The 21,982-nt window shown below is 33.5% G+C and overlaps 1 protein-coding gene across 3 annotated transcripts; it reads left to right on the top strand.

Moving 5' to 3' along the window:
* Positions 1-13,519: 13,519 nt before the first annotated feature.
* LOC120088191 (serine/threonine-protein kinase SRK2I) lies at positions 13,520-20,379 on the top strand. Of its 3 annotated transcripts, none has more exons than XM_039045308.1 (9): positions 13,524-14,012; positions 15,130-15,204; positions 15,341-15,442; positions 15,526-15,579; positions 15,697-15,789; positions 16,260-16,352; positions 18,451-18,555; positions 18,643-18,741; positions 19,467-20,379. In XM_039045308.1, the coding sequence occupies exons 1-9, from the start codon at positions 13,836-13,838 to the stop codon at positions 19,758-19,760; spliced, it is 1,092 nt and encodes a 363-aa protein (XP_038901236.1). In that variant the 5' UTR covers positions 13,524-13,835; the 3' UTR covers positions 19,761-20,379. The 3 variants fall into 3 exon arrangements, with proteins under 3 accessions (XP_038901235.1, XP_038901236.1, XP_038901237.1); XM_039045309.1 differs by lacking the exon at positions 13,524-14,012 and adding an exon at positions 14,039-14,722; XM_039045307.1 differs by having other exon boundaries at positions 13,520-14,012; positions 15,526-15,789.
* Positions 20,380-21,982: the final 1,603 nt, after the last annotated feature.

Genomic DNA, 21,982 nt, shown 5'->3' with positions numbered 1-21,982 from the left:
AGTTTAGTCAACTATTCACGTACCGTTGGAGCTTCAAACTACAGATCCATAAGGTCTCCTTGGTAGCTCAATGGATTCAACTTAAGAATCAATTTTTAGGTCAGTTTGAAGTATTCAAATTGATAAGAGGGAATTTGATTATATATGATATAATTAAACTGGTTCAGTTATATATGATATAGTTGATATGATGTATGAGATATATTAATTAGAGAAATATGATATAAATATGATTTATATCAAGTAAAGAAGAAAAGGACTATGGTTTAAATGTTACATATGATGTGATATCAAAACTATAGGTTATAAATAAAATATGATAAGTTAGTTATTATGTTTATTTATAATTAAAACAATTATACAATAATTGTAGGCGATTTCTCCTTTAGCCATGCTTGAAAGTGGGAGGTTTTATTCAGTATTCATGACTGAAGGATAAAATGAAAAATGTTTTCATTTTGTAAGGATCGCTTCATTAAGTACAGTGTTAATCATTTAGCTCACGAGAAACTACATGCCAGCCTTCAAGTATTTGTCTAAACGATTGTGTACACGCGCCTTTGACTAAACGATCGTGTTTCTTTTTAGTAAACGATTGCGTGGTAAGCGAGTTTCACTTAACGATCGTGTAAACGATCAAACCTTTTTTTCTAAACGATTGTGTACCTGCTTAGATTTACTAAATGATCAAGCACACAAAGTCTATACGATAGACAGTTCATTCTCCCACTTGCTTGGTCGTATAATGCAATCATAGTTTCCTTCAACCCTCTACCAAATTCATAACAGAACCCACACCTCTTGGATTCTCACTCCGAGAATACCAAGGTTACTGAGTGGTGGTGTCCGAGAGGTTACTTGTTCATAGAGAAGATTGTTCGTGGTTGACCACACGATTGGCTAGTCGTAGAGATAGCGAGAGGTTGCTGGTCCAAGTTCTTCATGAGAGCGAGAGATCTGTGGAAAAAAAGTTCTTCAAAGGTATGTAGGTATGTCTCTCATTCCCTTTGTATTTAATTTCTAAACCATGTCGTAATTTTGTTAAAGATGCATAACTAGTTTGTATGTTTGTGAATGCTTGTAATTCTGTCACAATGAATTTGGATCGATCATGCTTCTGCTCATGGGTTTTCTTTGATAAGAGTTCTTTCAATTCGTATTAAAGTCAGGTTCTGATGTTTCAAATCCATTGATGTATAGAATAACATTTAAATTTTTGGTAGGTAAAACATGTCTGCATTCTGTTTAAGTGTTAAATATGTTTGTGGATGATTAATAGAGTTTCTAAGATGGTTGCCTCTAGTTTTTAAATTCTTTTACATTCAAAGTTAATTGTAAGGGCCCCTGTGTTTTTTGGGCAGATTAACTTGCTATCGAGTCTGTAATTCAAAGTGTCTAAGTCAATTTGAGTCGTTCGTGATGAAGCTTCAAAGCAAGGAGTTGCGCATTACTTCGAGGATGAAGAAGACTAAGCATTGGTCAGATCGTGTAAACGATAGGAGTAAGTGATCGTTGAGTATGGAATACTCGGCAACAAGGTAGACACGCACGCACTAAACGATCGTGTAGCTCAGCAAGCTTCATCGCTTAGTCACCGACTACACAATCACAAGGTAAATATTACTTATCGCTTGTTCTTCGATCATTTAGACGATCATGCCTCATAGCATCATAGTCATCTATACGATCATTTAGACTTGCGTTGTTTTAAATTAGTGCACTAAACGATTGAGTGGCCTCATGCTTCATCGCATTGTAAATGGTACTCGATCGTAGCTGAGCAATCATGGTTACTCGCCCAATTTACTAAATGATCAGGGAAGACTTCGCTCGGGCGGTTCAAGACCCAGTTTATTTGTGAACCAATTTGCTCGATAGTTTTATGTAATAGATAGAATTTAATTTCCAGTTTTTTGGGCTAATCATCCCAGTCCATTAGTTTTGTCAATGTACGTAAAATGTATGTTTTGTTATATGTCATATGGTATGCCATATAGTTGGAATCCCACATTAGGTTATGCATTAATCATGCATATCTCTATATTGTAAGAGTCATGATATAGTATTTATCATGATTAAATTACTTCAAGAGCATGCTCATGCATCATATAATATAACAGTTATATTTATGCATGCATTAAGTATATTTATGCATCATCCTTATGTTGGGTTTTATGTCCTAAAACTCATGGTTTGTAAACATTAGAACTTATTATGAGAATTCAATAAAGTTGTTATTGAATATATATATTTTTTATTTAGAAATCCAATAAACCTAAGTCCCTCGACTATTATATGAGTACTTGAACTTTATGTGGAGACATTCAAGTGGGTCAGGTTCGAGTAAATAGTCAAAATGATCTATAGTATATGAATAAGGTTGGGTACCTTATTCTGGTAACATTATTAGATGTGGTCTACTTTGTAGTTGTTACAAAGAGTTGTAAAGTGCTACAAACGAAGTGATCCTAATTCGTTCATATTGGGATATGAGGAGTGGGGGTGTCCTGTGCAAATGAGTTTTGTGCAAGATCAGACCACGAAACAAGTCATTCTTAGTTTATAACGTTGTTTACTGTTTAAGACTAACTATTTCAAAACGATGACCTAGGTAACTTAACCTTAATCCTGAGCTAACTATGAACTTCTATTTGTTCAGTATTATCCTTGATCTGCAAACGGTGAGAGTAGACCAATTGCCTCTACTCAATAAGCTTACCATTTTAGGGATAAGAGCAGATGAATAGTTGGGAACATAGGGTGCAAGAGGGAATTCACTCCTACCCGATTAGGGTTAGTAGAGAGGTTGTTCTCTTTAAGTGCTGATTCTGAGTCTTGAACAAGAGGCCTCACCCTCTCATTGGCCTGAGAGGGATTCTATTTATTGATTGGATCACAAATCAATTGTTCATTAGGGGATCAGTGGAACTTAAGGAACAAGAGGTAATTTTGAGAGTAAAACAGAAATTTGACTCAGCCGTTATTACGAGCAACCTGTGAAGGGTTAACTTACTAATCATGGTTATATCGAGTGGATATAATATATCTACAGTGAGTGGAGTTCAACTATGGGCTTTAGTGAAATCACCCATTAGTTAACGAATGAGGGGTAGATCGGTCTAATGAGTTTAGCCGATTAATCTCGAATCGTTGGAGCCCATAATATGTAGGTCTGTGAGGTCCCCCTGCTAACTCGTAAATAGATAAGCTCTAGAATAGTGTGATAAGTTAATTTGAAGTGTTCAAATTAGAATTAAATGAATTTGGAGAAATAATATTTAAATGAATTTGGAGAAATAATATTTAATTAGAATTATTTAAATTGTTTAAATAATTATTTATTAATTTTATTAAAGAAATTTATGAAATTAATTTTGTAAAATTAATAATATATTTAGTTTTATTAATTAAAATTGATTTATGAAATCAATTTAAATAAAATTGAAAAAGAAAATAAAAACACAAAAAATTGGAAAATAGATTTTCCCTTGTCTTCTTCTACTAGCTCACCAACAACCCACATTAACTCTTCATTAACTCCAAGCATGAGCTGCATCTCATGCCGTAAATTTATTTGCATGAATGTCTGCAATATATTGAAGAAATTAGAGTGTTTTGAAGTGATTGCAATCGAACAAAATTTTAAGAAAATTTTGAGAGAAGAAGACTGTTCTTCTACTTCGTTGCTGCTGTGAGCTTTTCCAAATTCCCTTAATTCCAACTTATTTTGAGTCCCACTACTTAATCTTGAGCTTCAAGTGGATAGTAGGGAAGATCTTAGGGTGGTCTATTACAAGATTCTGTGGAGATTTGTAGCTAAATCAAAGCTTAGAGAAAGTTCTTCAAAGGTATGTCATGAAACCCATTTTTTTCTGTTCAAGCATGTTTTCTTTTCTACCAAAATTAATGAATTAGAATGCTTATGGATCCTAGTTTCTTCTACTGCACATTGGTACCTTCCAACAACTGGTATTGGAGCATCAATAAGCATTCAATTCAGTTTAATTTTAGTTTGGTGGGTGTTTTATATGAGAATTATGAAACTGTTGTACTGATAAGGTTCTTTCAGTTTTGGCTTTTAATTTCTCTTTTATTTTCCTTTTAAATTTGTAATTGGCTTATGGTTGATGAGCTTTAATGTGTTCCCAAGAGTCTGTAATTTATTTGGAGTCATTAGAGTTGAAATTAAGCTGTAAATCAAAGAAACAAATAAAGAGATCGAGTTACATATTCCAAAAAATCAGTTTATGTTCTTATCGTCGTTGAGCTTCAGTAGCTAAACGATCATTTAGCTTCAGGCGTTAGACGATGTGAAGAAAAGCTATGCGGTCGTGTAGCTTTGCACGTTGATCGTTGTGTTGTGCGCTAGAAGATCGTGTACCTGTTGGAGCTAAGCGATGTGTTGTATTGCTATATGATGGCACTACACGATTGTGTAGCTTTGAGTGGGACGCTAGCGATGCGATGCGATGAAGAGCTATACGATAGCGCTGAGCGATTACTTACCACGATCGTTTACCTTTGATCAGGAGTTAAACGATGCATCGAGTTGCTAAGTGATAGCACTACGCGATCGTTTACCTCTATGCGGCAGCTAAGCGATGAGTCGAGTTGTTAAGCGAGCACTACGCGATCGCTTACCTATGTGCGGCAGCTGAGCGATGCGTTGAATACTATACGATGACATTAAGCGATCGTTTACCTTTTGCGTGCGCTAAACGATCAGTTTCATGCATTAGACGATGGAGCTATGCGATCGTGTAGTAAATTGTCCGTGCTAAACGATAGAGCTGTGTGATAGTGTGAGACACTAAGCGATCATGTAGTTTCCTTCAGCACTAGACGATGACATTATGCAATAGAAGGAAAATACTACACAATCGTGTAGCTTTGCTAAACAATCAAGCAAATACTAAATTATTCAGGCAAAATACAAGACGATGGTCGTTATTGCTAAACGATGAGACTTAGCGAGATGTTGAACATAAGCAAGAGTTGTCGGTTCGACTGGCTCTCTTGTGGTTTGGTCCGGTTCAGCTTCAAATGGTTCTTGGTTGGTCTGATTCAGACTTGGCTGGTTTGGTTCAGACGGTTCAAGTCCGGTTCAAGCTACTTGAGTTCGTTTTGGAGCGGTTTGAGCGGTTCAGAAGTTGTTTTATAATAATTAGGTTTTATTTGCTTGTTTTTGCCAAAACTAAAGCCATATCAGTTAGTGTTTAATTATTTATACATGTGATATATGTTATAATTAAATAAATCTTGTATGCGCATACAATATGCCATTTAGATTTAAAATCCCACCATAAGAATCATGCTACATGCATTGAAAGTATGTTATAAAATGTTATAATATATAGTATGTATGTTAGGGTTTCTCTTATTTAATATAATAGTTATATTAGATATTGAATGTCTTTGTTGTTTGTCTTGGATGTTTAGCATGTCTAAAATTTTGTAAGCTGTTATAAAATTGGGTTAGACATTTAAAATCTATAACAAAAATAGTTGCATGCTCACTTAGGTTAACTGTTTTTTTTTAATAGTTAAAATAGGTCGTTAAACTTGTAAAACTAGGGTTACAAACTCAACCGGTATATAATCCTGTCGAAGGTTGGGGGTACTTAAGTTGACGGTCTATGGAACACCTCCTACCTGGGGATTATAGCCGAATAATTGAGTGTTGGTAACCGATTTTATGAGCATTTGTGAGTGGTGTGAGGTAATAAAAATGGTTTATCGTCTAGACATCGTAGGTTTAAAATCCATTTATAAGTGTTATACTTGGATAAACCACCTAGACTTAGGGTTATTTTTATTAGCCAACAAGAACCTAAGTATAAATGTACCCAAACATTTAGAACATTTCAGTAGGAGAATAGAAGTTATTAGCTCTCACGTCCTTAAGAGTTCACACCGTGAGATCCATGCTCGGCTTTTTTTCGATTTTACCTCGATTGTTCCATACGAAAAAGTATTTGCATGGGTCAATAACAAGGTGAATGGGGGAATTCGTTCATAGTAAGTGGGTGAAGTAAATGTGTCAACATTGTTCTATGGTCTCTTCCATTAGTTTGAACCGCAAGATTCCTATATTGCGTTTGCTGTCATTTTTTTGCGGTACTAGTTAGTCGTTAATCGCGGCGATCCCTATGGAGGGTTGTAACATAGGATTTGGAACAACCCAGGCTTCAGTAAAATGAATAGAGTCTTATAGTTCTATCTAAGGTATTGTCTTCTATTTCGGAGGCATACTTATAACATTCTGTAAGATCTGAAAATGGTGGGTCTACACTTACAAGACTTACTAAGTGTTAGTAATGATCTTGACCGAAAATAATAACTAAATGACTATTGGAATATGAGTTATTCTGGAGATAGTATTTGGTCAAGAACTGTTTTGCTTTTGTGAAGGAATTCTTGACTGCCCCACGGTAGCATTTGTTCTAAATCACTTAAGTATCGTTGTAAAAATAATGATTATGGGTACATTATCACTTTGCTAAAACTTGATTGATTTAAAAGAAATTCACTTATAAAATGTGTTTATAATTTCAGAATGACGAGTTCTATCATACAATTGTTGGCTTCAGACAAACTGATTGGGGACAACTATGTAAATTGGAAATCAAATTTAAATACAATACTTACGATTGACGATTTGAGATTGTCTTAATGGAGGAATGTCCTCCCATTCCTAACTCAATTTCCAAATGAACTGTTTGGAAAGCATTTGATAGATGGATTAGGACGAATGATAAAGCCCGTTCTTATATCCTCGCCAGTTTGTCTGACGTTTTGGCCAAAAAATACGAGGATATGAGTAATTCCATAAGAGGGATGTTTGGACAGCCATCCTTCACCCTAAGGCATGATGCTATCAAATACGTTTATAATAGTCGCATGAAAGAGGGAACCAATGTACGTGAACATGTCTTGGACATTATGGTCCACTTTAATGTGGCTAAAGTGAACGGTGCTATGAGGGATGAGAGAAGTCAAGTTGGCTTTATTCTAGAATCTCTTTCGAAGAGTTTTCTGAAATTTTGTACTAATGCCTTGATGAATAAAATTGAATACAACTTGACAACTCTATTGAATGAGCTACAGGCTTTTCAGACCATGTTGAGAACTAAGGGTCTGAAACCAGTACCAAAAGTAAATGTTGCTTCTACTAAGAAGAGAGTAATTTTCTCTATGCCTGAAGTTGCCTCCTTTTCGCAGATTAAGAGTATTCCAGCGAAGAAAGACAAAGGGAAAGGGAAAAAGAAGCATGCTGGCAAGAAGAGCAAGAAAACCACTGCAGAAAAAGGGAAATGTTTCCACTACAACGAGCAAGGGCATTGGAAGAGAAATTGCCCTAAATATCTTGCAGAGAAGAGAGCAAAGAAAGGAAAACAGGCTGCTTAGAACTTGGAGACCGTTTGCTCCTCATCTAATAGAAGAAGTTGCTGATGAAGATGTAATTATCTGCTTTTGTTAAATCTTGTAATGAACCTTTTGTACATATTTTTATTTTGAATGAAATGTTCATTTTCAAGAAATATGTTTGTTCTATCTCATAACAACTTCTGTTAAGAATCAAATTGTTAAAAGCCATCTGCAAATATTCAGATATTTAAACGGCTAACATCAAAAGTTAATAAATTTAAGATTTCTAGATTTGACTGTTAACAAGAGTTGTTAAGGTAGGTCAGATGCATCTTAATCAAAGAGTTGAGAGTACCTCAATGTAGTGGGAGGAAAGTGTGCTTATTGAGAATTAGATGCATTTCCCATAAGAAGCCTATTGTAAACTAATATGTTTACAATGATTCTCTTCACTAAAGTGTTTAAGAATCATCTAGTAAGAAGAAATACCGGAGGTTAATAACCTAGGGCAAGTGGGAAAAATATCGGGTATGAGATACTAAACGGTAAAACCATGGGTATGAGATGCCTTAGTTTATTGTATTTCTCTGTAAAACTCAGAAACTCAGTCTTATATATCGGATATAAGTTACCAGTGGAGTTTTAGTCCAAGTGGGAGATTGTTGGGTTTTATGTCCTAAAACTCGTGGTTTGTAAACATTAGAACTTATTATGAGAATTCAATAAATTTGTTATTGAATATTTAATTTTTTTAGAAATCCAACAAACCTAAGTCCCTTGAATATCCTATGAGTACTTGAACTTTATATGGAGACATACAAGTGGATCATGTTCGAGTAAATAGTTAAACTGATTTATAGTATATGAATAAAGTTGGGTATCTTATTCTGGTAACACTATTGGATGCGACCTACTCTGTAGTTGTTACAAAGAGTTGTAAAGTGCTACAAACAAAATGATCCTAATTCGTTCATGTTGGGACATGAGAAATGGGAGTGTCCTGTGCAAATTAGTTTTGTGTAAGATAGGACCACAAAACCAGTCGCTCTTATTTTATAACGTTGTTTACTGTTTAAGACTAACTATTTCAAAGCGATGACTTAGGTAACTTAACCTTAATCCTGAGCTAACTATGAACTCCTATTTGTTCAGCATTATCCTTGATCTGCAAACGTTGAGAGTAGACCAATTGCCTCTACTCAATAAGCTTACCATTTTGGGGATAAGAGCAGATGAATAGTTGGGAACATAGGGTGCAAGAGGGAATTCACTCCTACCCGATTAAGGTTAGTAGAGAGGTTGTTCTCTTTAAGTGCTGATTCTGAGTCTTGAACAAGAGGCCTCACCCTCTCATTGGCCTAAGAGTGATTCAATTTGTTGATTGGATCACAAATCAATTGTTCATTAAAGGATCAGTGGAACTTAAGGAACAAGAGGTAATTTCGGGGGTAAATTAAAGATTCGACCCAGCCATTATTACGAGCAACCTGTGAAGGGTTAACTTACTAATTATGGTTATATCAAGTGGACATAATATATCTACAGTGAGTGGAGTTCAACTATGGGCTTTAGTGGAATCACCCATTAGTTAACGAATGGGAGGTAGATTGGTCTAATGAGTTTAGCCGATTAGTCTGGATCGTTGGAGCCCATGATCTGTAGGTCCACGAGGTCCCCTACTAACTCGTAAATGGATAAGCTCTAGAATAATGTAATAAGTTAATTTGAAGTGTTCAAATTAGAATTAAATGAATTTGGAGAAATAATATTTAAATATGATTTAAATATTTGAAGATGAAATTGTGTTAAAAATTAATTTAATATTTGATATTAAATTAATTAGAATTATTTAAATTGTTTAAATAATTATTTATTAATTTTATTAAAGAAAATTAATTTTGTAAAATTAATAATATATTCAGTTTTATTAATTAAAATTTATATGAATAAATTTGGTTAAAATTGAAAAATAAAATAAAAATACAAAAATTGGAAAATAGATTTTTTAGTCGTTGTCTAAAAGAACTTAAATAGGGAATCATCAAGTCTAGAAGGACAAAACGACTTTCCTTTTGTGAACACTGTGTGTATGGAAAGTCTAAGAGACTAAAGTTCACAAAAGGAGAGCATACCACCAAGTATATCTTGGGGTACATATATGCTGACTTGTGAGGTCCCTCTAGAACTCCTTCTCTTAGTAGTTTCAATATATTTCTAATCTCTGATTGATGATTATTTAAGGAAGGTATCGACTTGTATTCTTAAGTCTAAGTATCAGATCTTTGAAAAGTTCAGAGATTTAGAAAATAAGGGTGGAAAATCAAACTGACAAGAGAGTGAAGCATATAAGAACAGACAATGGTTTATAATTTTTTAGAGGATCTTTCAATCAGTTTTGCTCAAAGAATGGAATTATTAGACACAGAACTGCTCCTTATACCTCCAAACAGAATAGAGTAGCTGAATGGATGAATAAGACAATCATGGAAAGAGTAAGATGAATGCTTTATGAAGCTAACTTGTCATATTTTTTTTTGGGTTGAAGCAACAGCTACAACAACCTATACTCTCAATAGAATTCCATATTCCATGTACTACTATTGATCTAAAAACCCTGAGGAATTGTGGAGTGGTAAGAAGCCTGATATTTCTAACTTGAACGTGTTTGGTTGTGTTGCTTTTGTACATACTAAAGAAGGAAAGTTAGATCTCAAACATATTGAAATGCATGTTCTTAGGTTATTTGAAGGCACAAAAGGATTCAAGCCATGAGACTTTAAATCAGAAGAAGTATTGTGAGCAGGGATATTATCTTGAGAGAAAAAGAGTTTTATGTAACTCAAAATAGATAAGCAACTGAGAGTGAGAAGAAAGATGAAATTTCCAGCTCTAAATCTAAGGTGGAGATTTCTATTAAAGGGAAAGAAAAGGTTGATGAAGACCATCAAGAAGCTAAAATAGAGGAGATCCATGAAACTAACTCAACCAATGAGTTAGAATTGCAAGAAGCTGAACCAATTGGAGAAGACCTTTCAAATTACACTCTTTCCAGAGATAGACAAAGGAGAAAAATTAGACTTCCCTCAAGATACTCTCAAAATAACTATGCTTCATATGCTTCAAATACTATTGATGCTTTAAATACATGAATCAGATAGAGAGATGATGAGTCCTTTGAAATTTCAAATGAAGGAACCAAATTTGTTGAATTTAGTTGTCTTGAGAAATTTTATTTTCAATTAGTTCAATTTTGCTGCATTCATAAGAAAATTTAAAAATGTCATGTCCATGATACGCATTAACATTAGTTACTTAAAATGGAACATCAACCAACCATTTTCTAATCAATCTTTTTTTCTTTTTTGAGTAATTTTCAAAAACTACTTTCAAGGTATTAGTTGAAATTATAATTGTAAAAATTAAGTCCTTAAACTTATACAAATATTAAAATTAGACTCACAAAAACTTATATAATTATAGAAATTGAATCTCTAAACAATGATAAAAATTGAACTCCTTATAAATGAGAAGAAGATTATCTATTAAATGTTTTATTTTAAAAATTACATAATTAAAAAACTGAGTTTATATTTTCAGTTGATTTTCGTTCAAGGTTTAAAATATCAATGTCAATGGAAATTTCAGGCTTTATAAATTGATGAACTGGTTATAATTAGTTAATAAAAATTTGATTGTGGCTTAATTTTCATAAAATTAAAATCTTAATAGCATCGACGTCAATATTTTGAACCTTGCATGTAACCTAACCTAAATTTATAATTAAAATAGTAAAGAAACAAGAAAACAAGAAACTACGATGAAGAATAAGGTGTGAGTCAATATAAAAATTGGAAACCGGTGGATCGAACGGTTGTAATCTCATCTAATCATTTGAAGTAATCAGCTCCATCGTAACCGTCAGATGAATCCAAGAGGACGAATTCTCGCATTTGCCCTTGTGTGCAAAAAAGGAAAAAAGTGGGAGCCTTTTCTTTGTTGCGAAGATTTCTTCACGTTGAGTGCGTGGAGGAAAGTGATAAAACGAATTTACCATTTTGTCCCTCCCATTGGTCCACTTTATCTGTGGGACCCATTTTGGAAGTTACGTATGTAAAATCAAACGATAATGCTTCACAAACTCCGTCCACTCCCAGAATTTATCCTGTTCCCTCGTTCTTATAAATATCAATATTATATATATTTATTTTATATTATTATTATATTTAAAACTCTTTAATCAATGCGAATAATATTTGCGTTGCCTCTGCGCTTNATAAATATCAATATTATATATATTTATTTTATATTATTATTATATTTAAAACTCTTTAATCAATGCGAATAATATTTGCGTTGCCTCTGCGCTTCATTATTTTTATTTAAATTATCATTTTAGTCCCTCTAATCTAATTTTATTTTATTTAATGTCTAATTTTAATCTTCCTATTTTTATAAATTATAAATTTAAAATTAAAAAATATTTTTGATTCTTAAATTTTCATAGAAGTAAGGATTTAGTCATTCAATTTTAATTGACAATGATTAAGTCTTTACACTTTCAAATTTGTAATAATTCAGTCCATATATATTGAAACTAATAACAATTTAGTCATTGTCATAAAAATCTCTTCAAAATTAAGCATAACTTTTATTATGTATCAAGTTAAGTTATTATATATATTTTTTAAAAAAATTGATTATCGATTTGCATGTGTATGGAATTTCATTAAATCTGATAAATTTTACATAAACTGTTACATGTTGTAAAGTACAAGAATTAGGTTGTTAGTTACTGAAGTTCAAAAACTAAAAAACTAAATTGTTATAAATTTGAAAATTTATGAATTAAATCGTTACCAATTAAAGTTTATAGACCAACTTGTTACTTTTATAAACGTTTAAAGACCAAACGCGCTTTTAACTAAAATTTAAGTATATTGAGAAAAATGTAACGGTTTCAATTTCAACTTTTTATTTAATTTTTTTTTGTTTATACTTTACTTTGATAAAGAATGATTCTTTTCAACTTGAATGTTTCTTTCCTAAGTTCCTTTTATATTTTTCTAAAGAGAGACTTTATGAAATTATCTAAACTTTTCCATTATATAATGTAATTTTACATCTAAAATTGATTCAAAAACTTAAAATTTCTCTTATGTAAGAAGATTTTTTTTAAACCCTTAAGATCAAAGACATTAAGAAACTAAGATAGAGTGGACAAAAATTTTTTTTGCCCAGAATGCAAACAAAGTTTTACATTGATTATAAAAAGAGGATAAAGAAGTGCATGTACATAAACAAGTGGTACTATTAGAGCTACACCTCCTGGCATAAACAATGTTGATTGAAAAATCTTCGATTGTAGAACAAAGATGTGGCAAGCCTTTAGAAAGAAAGAAATTCAACGATACTTTGTTTGAGATGAGTATTGTTGAGAAGAGAGTGATCAAAGTCTCACATAGACTAGAAGATTATAGATATATAAGCGAAGACAACAACTTCATTAGTATGAGACATTTTAAAGTTGATTAAAAAAATAAAGCCACGAGAGTTTTGTCCAAAATAGACAATATCATACCATTATGGATGGAGATATAAAAAGTCAATTATAGCAAACAAATTGAGCAAATAAGAGTAATCTCTCGTTGAAGTTGGATAAAGAGGCAAATGATTGGAGATTAATATTAGACGAAAAAGACTATCTGATGTTTTGTTCGAAGTGATAGATTGTTTAGGAATATAACTAAAATCGCACATTTACTAAAAAAAGGAAAAGGATTACAAGAACAAGGTTTCCATAAATATATACTAACAATTTAGGTCTAAACATTTGATTTTGAGTCTTGTCAACCACTGTTATCCTAAAGGGCAATCATAATTCAAAACGTGGGCGCTACCGCACTCGATTTGAGCCCTTAACGGCTTGACAGTTTGGATTCACGTGACTCGACCAGAATTATCCAAATTAGGGATATTTTAGGAATTTAAACCCAAAAAAGAAGAAAAAGGGCAAAAAAAAAAAAAGTAAGAAAGGTCGATTTCATTGGACAAACACAGACGGACAAGCATGAAACAATTTCACTACTTAATAATACGACGTCGTATCGCTCCTCATTTCCCATTAAACGACACAGCTCCGTCTTCATCTCTTTACTGCCTAAAATATCCTCTGCAAAAAATAAAAATAAAAAAAAATAAAATAAAAAAAATAAAATAAAATCCTATGTCTCCGTTCACAGTCCACAGATGTTAATCCGTCGCCGACCAACTCACTCTCTCTCCGATTGCCTAATCTCCATATTCACTGACAATCCCTTCACACTTCGTCGGAGAATTCATCCCACCGGTGGACCTCCGATACGAGCTGCGCCGATTCCAAAATCCGATCCACTAAACCCTTTCTTCAATTTCAGCACAACTCTTCTATTTCTCTTTATGTGATCGGACTACATCGGAGTCTCTGAAGAATGGATCGGGCGACGATTACTGTGGGGCCGGCCATGGATATGCCGATTATGCACGACAGTGACCGGTACGATTTCGTCCGAGATATAGGCTCCGGGAACTTTGGGGTTGCCAGGCTGATGAGAGACAAGCATACTAAAGAGCTCGTTGCTGTCAAGTATATTGAGCGAGGCGATAAGGTCAACAATGGATTGTTCATTAACTCTTTGATTTTTACTTCTTTACATGAGTTTCTGGAGCTTAATCTTTCACTTTTTGAAAATTTTGAATCTATTAAAGGAAATTTAGGTTTTAGCTTTTTCTTTGTTGGTGTTGTTGTTAAGCTCTGGGTGTTTTTAGCTTCCATTGCTAGTGTGACTTACAGTTGTTTGTTCTGTTCTACTTTTAATCATTGGATGCTTTTATGACTCTTTTTTCTTTTGAACTCAAACAAAAATCTTGTGATTGGGTGCTTTTTTTATTTATTTTTATTTTTTTATTTATCTCTTACTTGGGAATTTGAAAATATCGCAATTTGGATTTTGGGATTTGCCTTCACATTCCTCTGCTTTCTTTTTCTTTCTTTTTACTCTTTTATGTGTTTTGGGAAATTTCCTTTTTTAACATGAGAACTAGCTGAGTAATTGATGCGTATAAGGATTAAATTTATCGATGATGATTATATATTTTGTTCTTTCTTCCCGTTAACTCTGGCCGAGATAAGAGGAGCTATGATTTTGTCCATTTCTTTTTAATTTTTTTAATTTTTTTTAATTTTGGAAACTTATATGAATTGACAGCGAGAAAGAGTGAGAAAAGCATGTTATTTAATGCTTCTGGCTCTTTCCATTCCACCTTTCTTCAGTTATCATAGCTCCGGTATTTCATGCATGAACCTTCTCTATTTGAGGTAGGTTGTTGAGTAATGTTCTGTTTAAGGATTGACACGTTCTTATATGTAAATAATTGAGCTATTCAATTACAAGAGAACAGAACCCATCTGGGATCTTTTGATAAAATAAAGCCACCGGAAAACTTGTATCTAAAGACTAAAATCTTCAAGGACATTTTCACTTGGGATTCTTTTTTTTTGTTCAAATAATTAGTTGTTCTTTTTCCAATACTTTTATTGGCTTTTCTACTTAGGATATTAATTTAAATTGTAATTTTCTTTACTTTTCACTCAAGTTTGTATCTTTTGAGATTAGTCTCTTTTCATTTCTTCAATAAAAAGTGTTATTTCTTGTGAAATAATAATAATAATTGGTGGATTAGTTCCCTATCAAAGGCTAATTCATATGAAACAATGTCGTGTAGATAGATGAAAATGTTCAGCGAGAAATCATCAATCACAGGTCACTGAGGCACCCTAACATAGTCAGGTTCAAAGAGGTAGATTCTTAAGTTTTTAGTTATTTTTTTGGGGAGATTTTTCTGACAACTCACTTAATTGCTTGATTCTCTATTGCGCCTAACGCAAGTGTTTTTTACTTATTTCTACCTCTGGATATTGCTGTTATGTATGAAGGTCATCTTGACCACTACCCACCTTGCAATTGTAATGGAATATGCATCTGGAGGAGAGCTCTTTGAGCGTATAAGCAATGCAGGACGCTTTAGTGAGGATGAGGTCTTGATTCTTGAATTTACCCTTTGTTTTTCCTATTAGTTCCTTCTTTCTTAGGCATTTGATCTATTATTGTCTTGGTGTAGGCTCGCTTCTTCTTTCAACAACTAATATCGGGAGTCAGCTACTGCCATGCAATGGTACTTGAACTGTTATATGCATCTTCAATCCTTATCATCTTCTTTTGTAAAATCCTATCCTCGAAGGGAAGTGGAAAATTTGTTTTTTATTTCTTCTACTTGCTTTTATTGGTGAAGCAAGTGTGTCACCGGGACTTGAAGTTGGAGAACACTTTACTGGATGGAAGTCCAGCTCCTCGTTTGAAAATATGTGACTTCGGCTACTCAAAGGTATTGATTTCTCTGTTTCCAATTGTAACTATTATTTTCTGTTGTTTAAATTACATGAATTTTAGCTGATACTTCAATCTTTGTTCCTTCTGTATTTTCTCTTTGCAACTTCAATATATTTGTTCAATTGTATGGAATGCCTTAGATAAGTTACTTAGTTTTGAGGAAAATTTCTTGTTTAGATGTCAGCTAACCTTTTATGTTTCTCCTGAAGGTTGATGTGCTCTTTTAATCTAGTTTTATATACATGTGCTAGACAAGATTTGAATCTAGATTTAGTTCTATCTATCAGATTCCAAGCTTCATGGCTGTGGAAGGTCTGTGGTTGGGTAGTCAGATTTGATCTTATTCATTGACTTTATTTTCTACTTAGTCTCTATGTAAAGAGTGTCATGTTGAATCAATTCTTTCAAATTATTGATTTGTGACATCATCGTGATGGAGTAGCTTATATTCATTATATTCCCCAGTCATCTGTGCTCCATTCACAACCAAAGTCAACTGTCGGAACACCTGCATACATTGCTCCAGAAGTGCTATTAAGGCAAGAATATGATGGCAAGGTAAGATTCGTCTATTTTACTTCTAGTTACTGTCAATGTGATGTCTGATGTTTGCATTTAATGGAGCATGAATATGATGGCAAGGTAAAATTCTTCTTCTCCTTTTGTTGATAATGATGAAGGAATACAAATTCACAAAAAAAGAAAAAAAAAAAAAAGAAAAGAAAACCAAGCTCACAAAAAGGGAGCCCAACTAAAGGAAGAGATTCCAGCTATACAAAGATCCCTTTCCAACCTTTTAAACACTCGTTTATCCCACTCACCCCAAAGATCTCACGTTAAAGCACACACGCTAACAAGCCATAAAAAGCAACTCTTCTCATGAAAGGGTGGACGGAGGAGAAACTCTCGAATCATATCACAAGTATCTCTATGTCGAGCTAGCAAGAAGTCAAAGTGTATGAAAGAAGTCACTCCACACAGATTTCATGAATACACATCTCCAAAAAAATGTGATTCAAGTCTTCCTCTTCCTTTTGATAGAGAATGGAACAAAACTAACGAGGGTAGCTTCCTCACAAGCCAATCCATACTATGTGCTCTTCCATATAAAACTTGTTAGGTAAAGAACTTAACTTTACTAGGAATCTTAATTCTCTAGAGAGTAAAAAAAAAAAACCTAATCCTCTGGAGAGTAGAAAAAACCAACTCACCTAAAGAAGTAGGGTCTAACAAACTATGAAGAAGGATTTGCATGAGAATCCTTCCAAGGGGTTGGGACTCCACACATGAATATCCTTTCTCCTAAGTCTAAAAACAAAAGCCTCAAGCATGGAGAGGCAACCTATGTTTCCCTATCGGACAAAGAACAATGAAACCCAAGTGAAAAGGAAATGGAACTCTCCGACCAAACTAAAAGATCAAACACTGCATGATTCTTAAAGGAAGATTGATGAAAGAGATGCGAGAAAATCGAGCAGAGGGGTTTATCCCCCACCCATTGATCTTCCAAAAGTACGTATCCTTCCCCTCTCCCACCACATAATGAATCAAATGAGAGAAAGAAGGGAACTCCATAGAAATATCCTTCAATAAATTTTGGTAATTGCCTCTAACCCCAAGCAACAACCATTCAAAAGGGTGAAGACCAAACTTACTAATGGATCCTATGCCATAAAGAGGTGGGCCCCAAGGGAGAGTACACCAAAACCATTTGGCTGACTGAGTCTTTTTATGAATCCTTAAATTCCCAATCTCTAACCCCCCAAGACAAAAGGAGTATGAACAAAAAGGCCAAAAGCCTCTATACACAAAAAATAAAATAAAATAAATAAAAAAGACACACACAGACACAGACACACACAAAAACTGTACAAATGAGGCTCCAATTATTTAAAATAAGAAGAAAAGGATAACTACAAACCAAAGTGGAGGTGTTGAACCGAATGGAAGACATAACATTCCTGCATGACAACACATGTGTCTGTTTTGTTGGGGTGGTTATTGAAATATTAACATTGAGTTTTGTGGGCTTTCATGACGGAACCTTTTTGTAATCATCCTTTTGGTCTTATTTTTCTGGATTGGAGTACTCATTTCTTTAGTTTGGCTCCCTTTCTTAAGGTTCCTTTTTTTTTTTTTTTTTTTTTTTGGGGGGGGGGGGTGTTTCTTGTTGTCTTTTTGTTTTTGTTTTGTTTTGTTGTCGGCTGTCCTATTCTTTCATTGTTTCTCAATGATGGTTTGGTAATTCATTAAAAACAAAAAACATGGAACTCTGTTCCAAACTTGAATTTATTCTCAATTCTTATCCTTGTCAATAACGGTTCAATATTTTCCGGCAAATTAACATGTTACACGAATTTTTATTACAAGCTTAAATTTATATTTGCTTTGTTTAAAGAACACATAAATTCTGTAATAGGCTTAAAAGTGTTACAAAGTTATCATGCTTTAGAATTCCACATTGTAGTAGCTGTATTGTACCGAAGCCTATAGCCAGTTTTTCTCTTCATTGTTGATTCTATCTTGATAGTCAAATAAACTTGTACTCTCAAAGTAAGTACTCGCTGAACTTCATGCATCATATTACATCTAAGCTAGACGGTAGTTAGATTTTGAAAGACATTTTATTTTAATTTGATTCTATTTGCAATATCAGATCGCAGATGTATGGTCATGTGGAGTGACCCTCTACGTGATGCTTGTTGGAGCCTATCCTTTTGAGGATCCTGATGAACCAAAGGATTTCCGGAAGACAATACAAGTATGGGAGATGTCCTTATCAAAATTTGGTTTTTCTCTCTGAGTTGAAAATTCATGAACTCAAGATTCTTCTACTGGTTCATCGCAGAGAATCCTAGGCGTCCAGTATTCCATTCCCGACTGTGTTCAAATATCTCCCGAGTGTCGCCACCTAATATCAAGGATTTTTGAGGCAGATCCTGCAACGGTACGACTATGAAAAAAACTTTTTTGTTTGTGCTGTAGCATAAAGAGTATTTATTACTCTTATTTTTATATCCTAGTTCTGTCGTATCCTCAAAATATCTCAATTTGACCCTTTTTTTTACATCTATTTAGACTGACATTACATTGCACTGAACTCTAAAATTGTTTGACAAGTTATTTTCAAAATTAGTTTTTTTTTTTTTTTTTTTTTTTCCGCCCTACTGTTTTTAGAGATTGAGATTGGATGACTTGTAATGATTGAAGTCATTGTCTACAAACTTATAATTTTGAGAGGAGATTGACTTTATTTACTCTAAAATCGGGTCATTCATGAGAGATTTGAGAGAAACAAGAAAAAACAATTAGAAAAAGTCTCCTACAACATATTGTCACTGCATTTGTGTTGTAATAATCAGAAATCAGATAGCTATTTGAAAAGTGTCCAAACGAGTCTTAAACTTCTGAAAATTCTAAGGTAGTGATTTAATTCTCCGACTCATCTTTTCACACAATGTAAACATTTGCACATTCAAGATAGTGACAGAATGATTCAACAACTCAGCTTTTTGCCAATTTGGATTGCGGCTTTGAATCCAAGCAGTTTAAGTTGTTTTCCGAAACTGCTCTCTTTAGTTTTATATTATTTAAGTTTTGGCATCGAAAAATTCCATCTCATCCAACAACGGCTCACATTTACTGTCTTTCACGAGCTAATGTATATGACAGAGAATCACTATTCCTGAGATTAAGAACCATTCCTGGTTTTTGAAGAATCTCCCATCGGATTTGATGGATGAAAACACAATGGGAAATCAATTTGAAGAGCCTGATCAACCGATGCAGAGCCTCGATGCAATAATGCAGATAATTGCTGAGGCCACAATACCAGCAGTTGGTTCACATGGCCTTATGTGCATGGCAGATAACCTTGACATGGACGACGATGACGACATGGACGATCTGGATGATGAATCTGAGCTTGATATAGAAAGCAGTGGTGAAATAGTTTATGCAATTTGACAAATTGATATCAAGGTGCAGAAGCGACAAATTATGGGACTTTTCTTTTGGGACTGGTTCTGACTTTGAAAGAATTTGTTAAGAGGGAAGAACATTAACATGTTCTCATCGCTTTGTAGATTATCTTTACAAGTGCTTTTTGCTAGCCTCAGGTTTACCTTACCTGCTCCTTTGGATTATGCCATGTCACTAAAACGCAGCTATTAACTCGCGTTGTTGAAAATGATTGAAAGGCTATGAGTTATGAAGGCGGCACGGTCGGATGAAAGTGCAATGCTGTCAAAAGTCAGAAGATCTATTCTGTTTTCAGGAAGCCAGTTGAACTTGGTTTTACTATTGCTTTTGACATTGTCCTGTCTTTGTTTGTCTTGATTTTGCATGAATTTATGTACTTTGTACAAAAGTTGTGGACTTTCAGTGCTGTGATTTGTCTCATTTCCACTGTTGCTTCATAAGTTAGAGTCATTACGTTTTGACAGGAGAAGTTCATCTTTCTTTCTAGTTGCAGCACAAACAAAATCTATTTCATGTCAATTACATAGAGGTATTAGAAGTTACAGGTTATGTGGATTCACCTCCAATTTTGGTTCATAAAATAAAGCCCCTTTAAATTGCTGTAGCTCTTACATTACTCAACCTTTGGCTACGTTTCATGCAAAATTGCTCCTTTTATGAAGTGTTTTGGTAGAGTTTCTTGTTTGGTGATCCAAACAAGCCCTTTCTTGAAGCAGGTTGCTCTTCTTTTTGATTTAATTGGTCATGGAATTTTCTAACTCTATGGCTTTTACATGATGGCTAAACGTCGAACTACCTCCATAGGTCAACTGCACAAATAATTGCTTATATTTGCTTGATGACTTCTCTCGAGTTAGATAGTTGTCATTTGTCAAACTTCAAAGAAAAGAGTAGACTCGGGAACTTGGGGGAGAAGATGAGTATTTCTGCGTAATATCAAATATTAAAATCTCTCCTTCATAAGTTTAAATTAGACAAGTTAATAAGTCGCAAACAATCGATTATAGGGATGGGGAAAAAAGAAATCAGTAGAAGATTACAAATTATTCCTAAATTTGTGCCACATACTTAATGTCAAATGGTCCAACAGAAGCTACTTGACTTCAAGTACCACAACCATAGTTTAGGATAAACAATCGAATAGACCCTCAACCCGACAAAGAGTAGTTTCTGATACAATTTGCAGCTTACACATAGAGATGTCTATTTTTCTTGTGATGGAAAATGAGAGAGGGAGTTGAGGAAAACAAGTTCGGATGGGGGGCGAGAAATACATTTCACATTCCTATTTTCTATGATAAAAAATGGGAGAGAGTGAGGAAAATGCTCTAGGAAAGGTCTGATTGTCATTATACTTGATATTCAATCGAAAACACAAATAATGTATGTGTTTTCAAGCCTAACCAATAAAACAATTGGTCTTGAGTAAAATAATATTAATATTGGAGATGTGCCTAATTTATGTCTTAATATTACATTATAGTAGTCGTATTTCGTTAGTCTTATGGGCCTTGTTGAGTCATTTTGGCTCCACAATATCAACATTAACTACTTAATTATATGTATTTTAAAGTATGTTGATCTAAAAAAATGATGACATGACAATCAAATATATGTATTTAGCGTCAAATTGAACATAGTTCAATTGTCATACAAATATAATAATGATTAAGATATCTGTGGTTCGAATCTTCAATATATATCTCACTTCATTAATTTTAAATATTGGATGAAAATTAGATTATTTAAAAGATGAAAATAGGATTATTTAAAACTTTGTTCCACGATATTCTAAAATATATTACGAAAGTAATGATTATTTTCCACATTGGAATTAAAGTAAATTAAAAAATGGCACATCATGATTATTAAAGTTTACTATTTCTGAAGTATTTTGGAAACCTCAAGAATTAAAGGGTAAGATTTTTTTCATATAACTTTGGACCAAAAATACCTATTTCTAAAACTTCTAAAAAATGTGTTTTGTTCCTCTTTAAAACAAAAAATTAAATAGAATTTAACATTTTTATTAACTCAAATTTTAGGCTAATTATTTTTAAAACCCAATATTATGTCTACTGTCTATATATTTCACAAATTTGATGGGTGTTAGACAATTTTTCTTTATTACATGGCAAAAATTAAGCGATAAAAATAAAAACATGTTTAAAAAATTTGAATTTCAAAAATCAAATAAAACACTTAAA

This window comes from Benincasa hispida, chromosome 10 (genome assembly GCF_009727055.1).
Source record: "Benincasa hispida cultivar B227 chromosome 10, ASM972705v1, whole genome shotgun sequence".
NCBI lineage: Eukaryota > Viridiplantae > Streptophyta > Magnoliopsida > Cucurbitales > Cucurbitaceae > Benincasa > Benincasa hispida.
The sequence above is the reverse complement of the archived record's forward strand: the minus strand, read 5'-3'. Positions and strand labels throughout refer to the sequence as shown.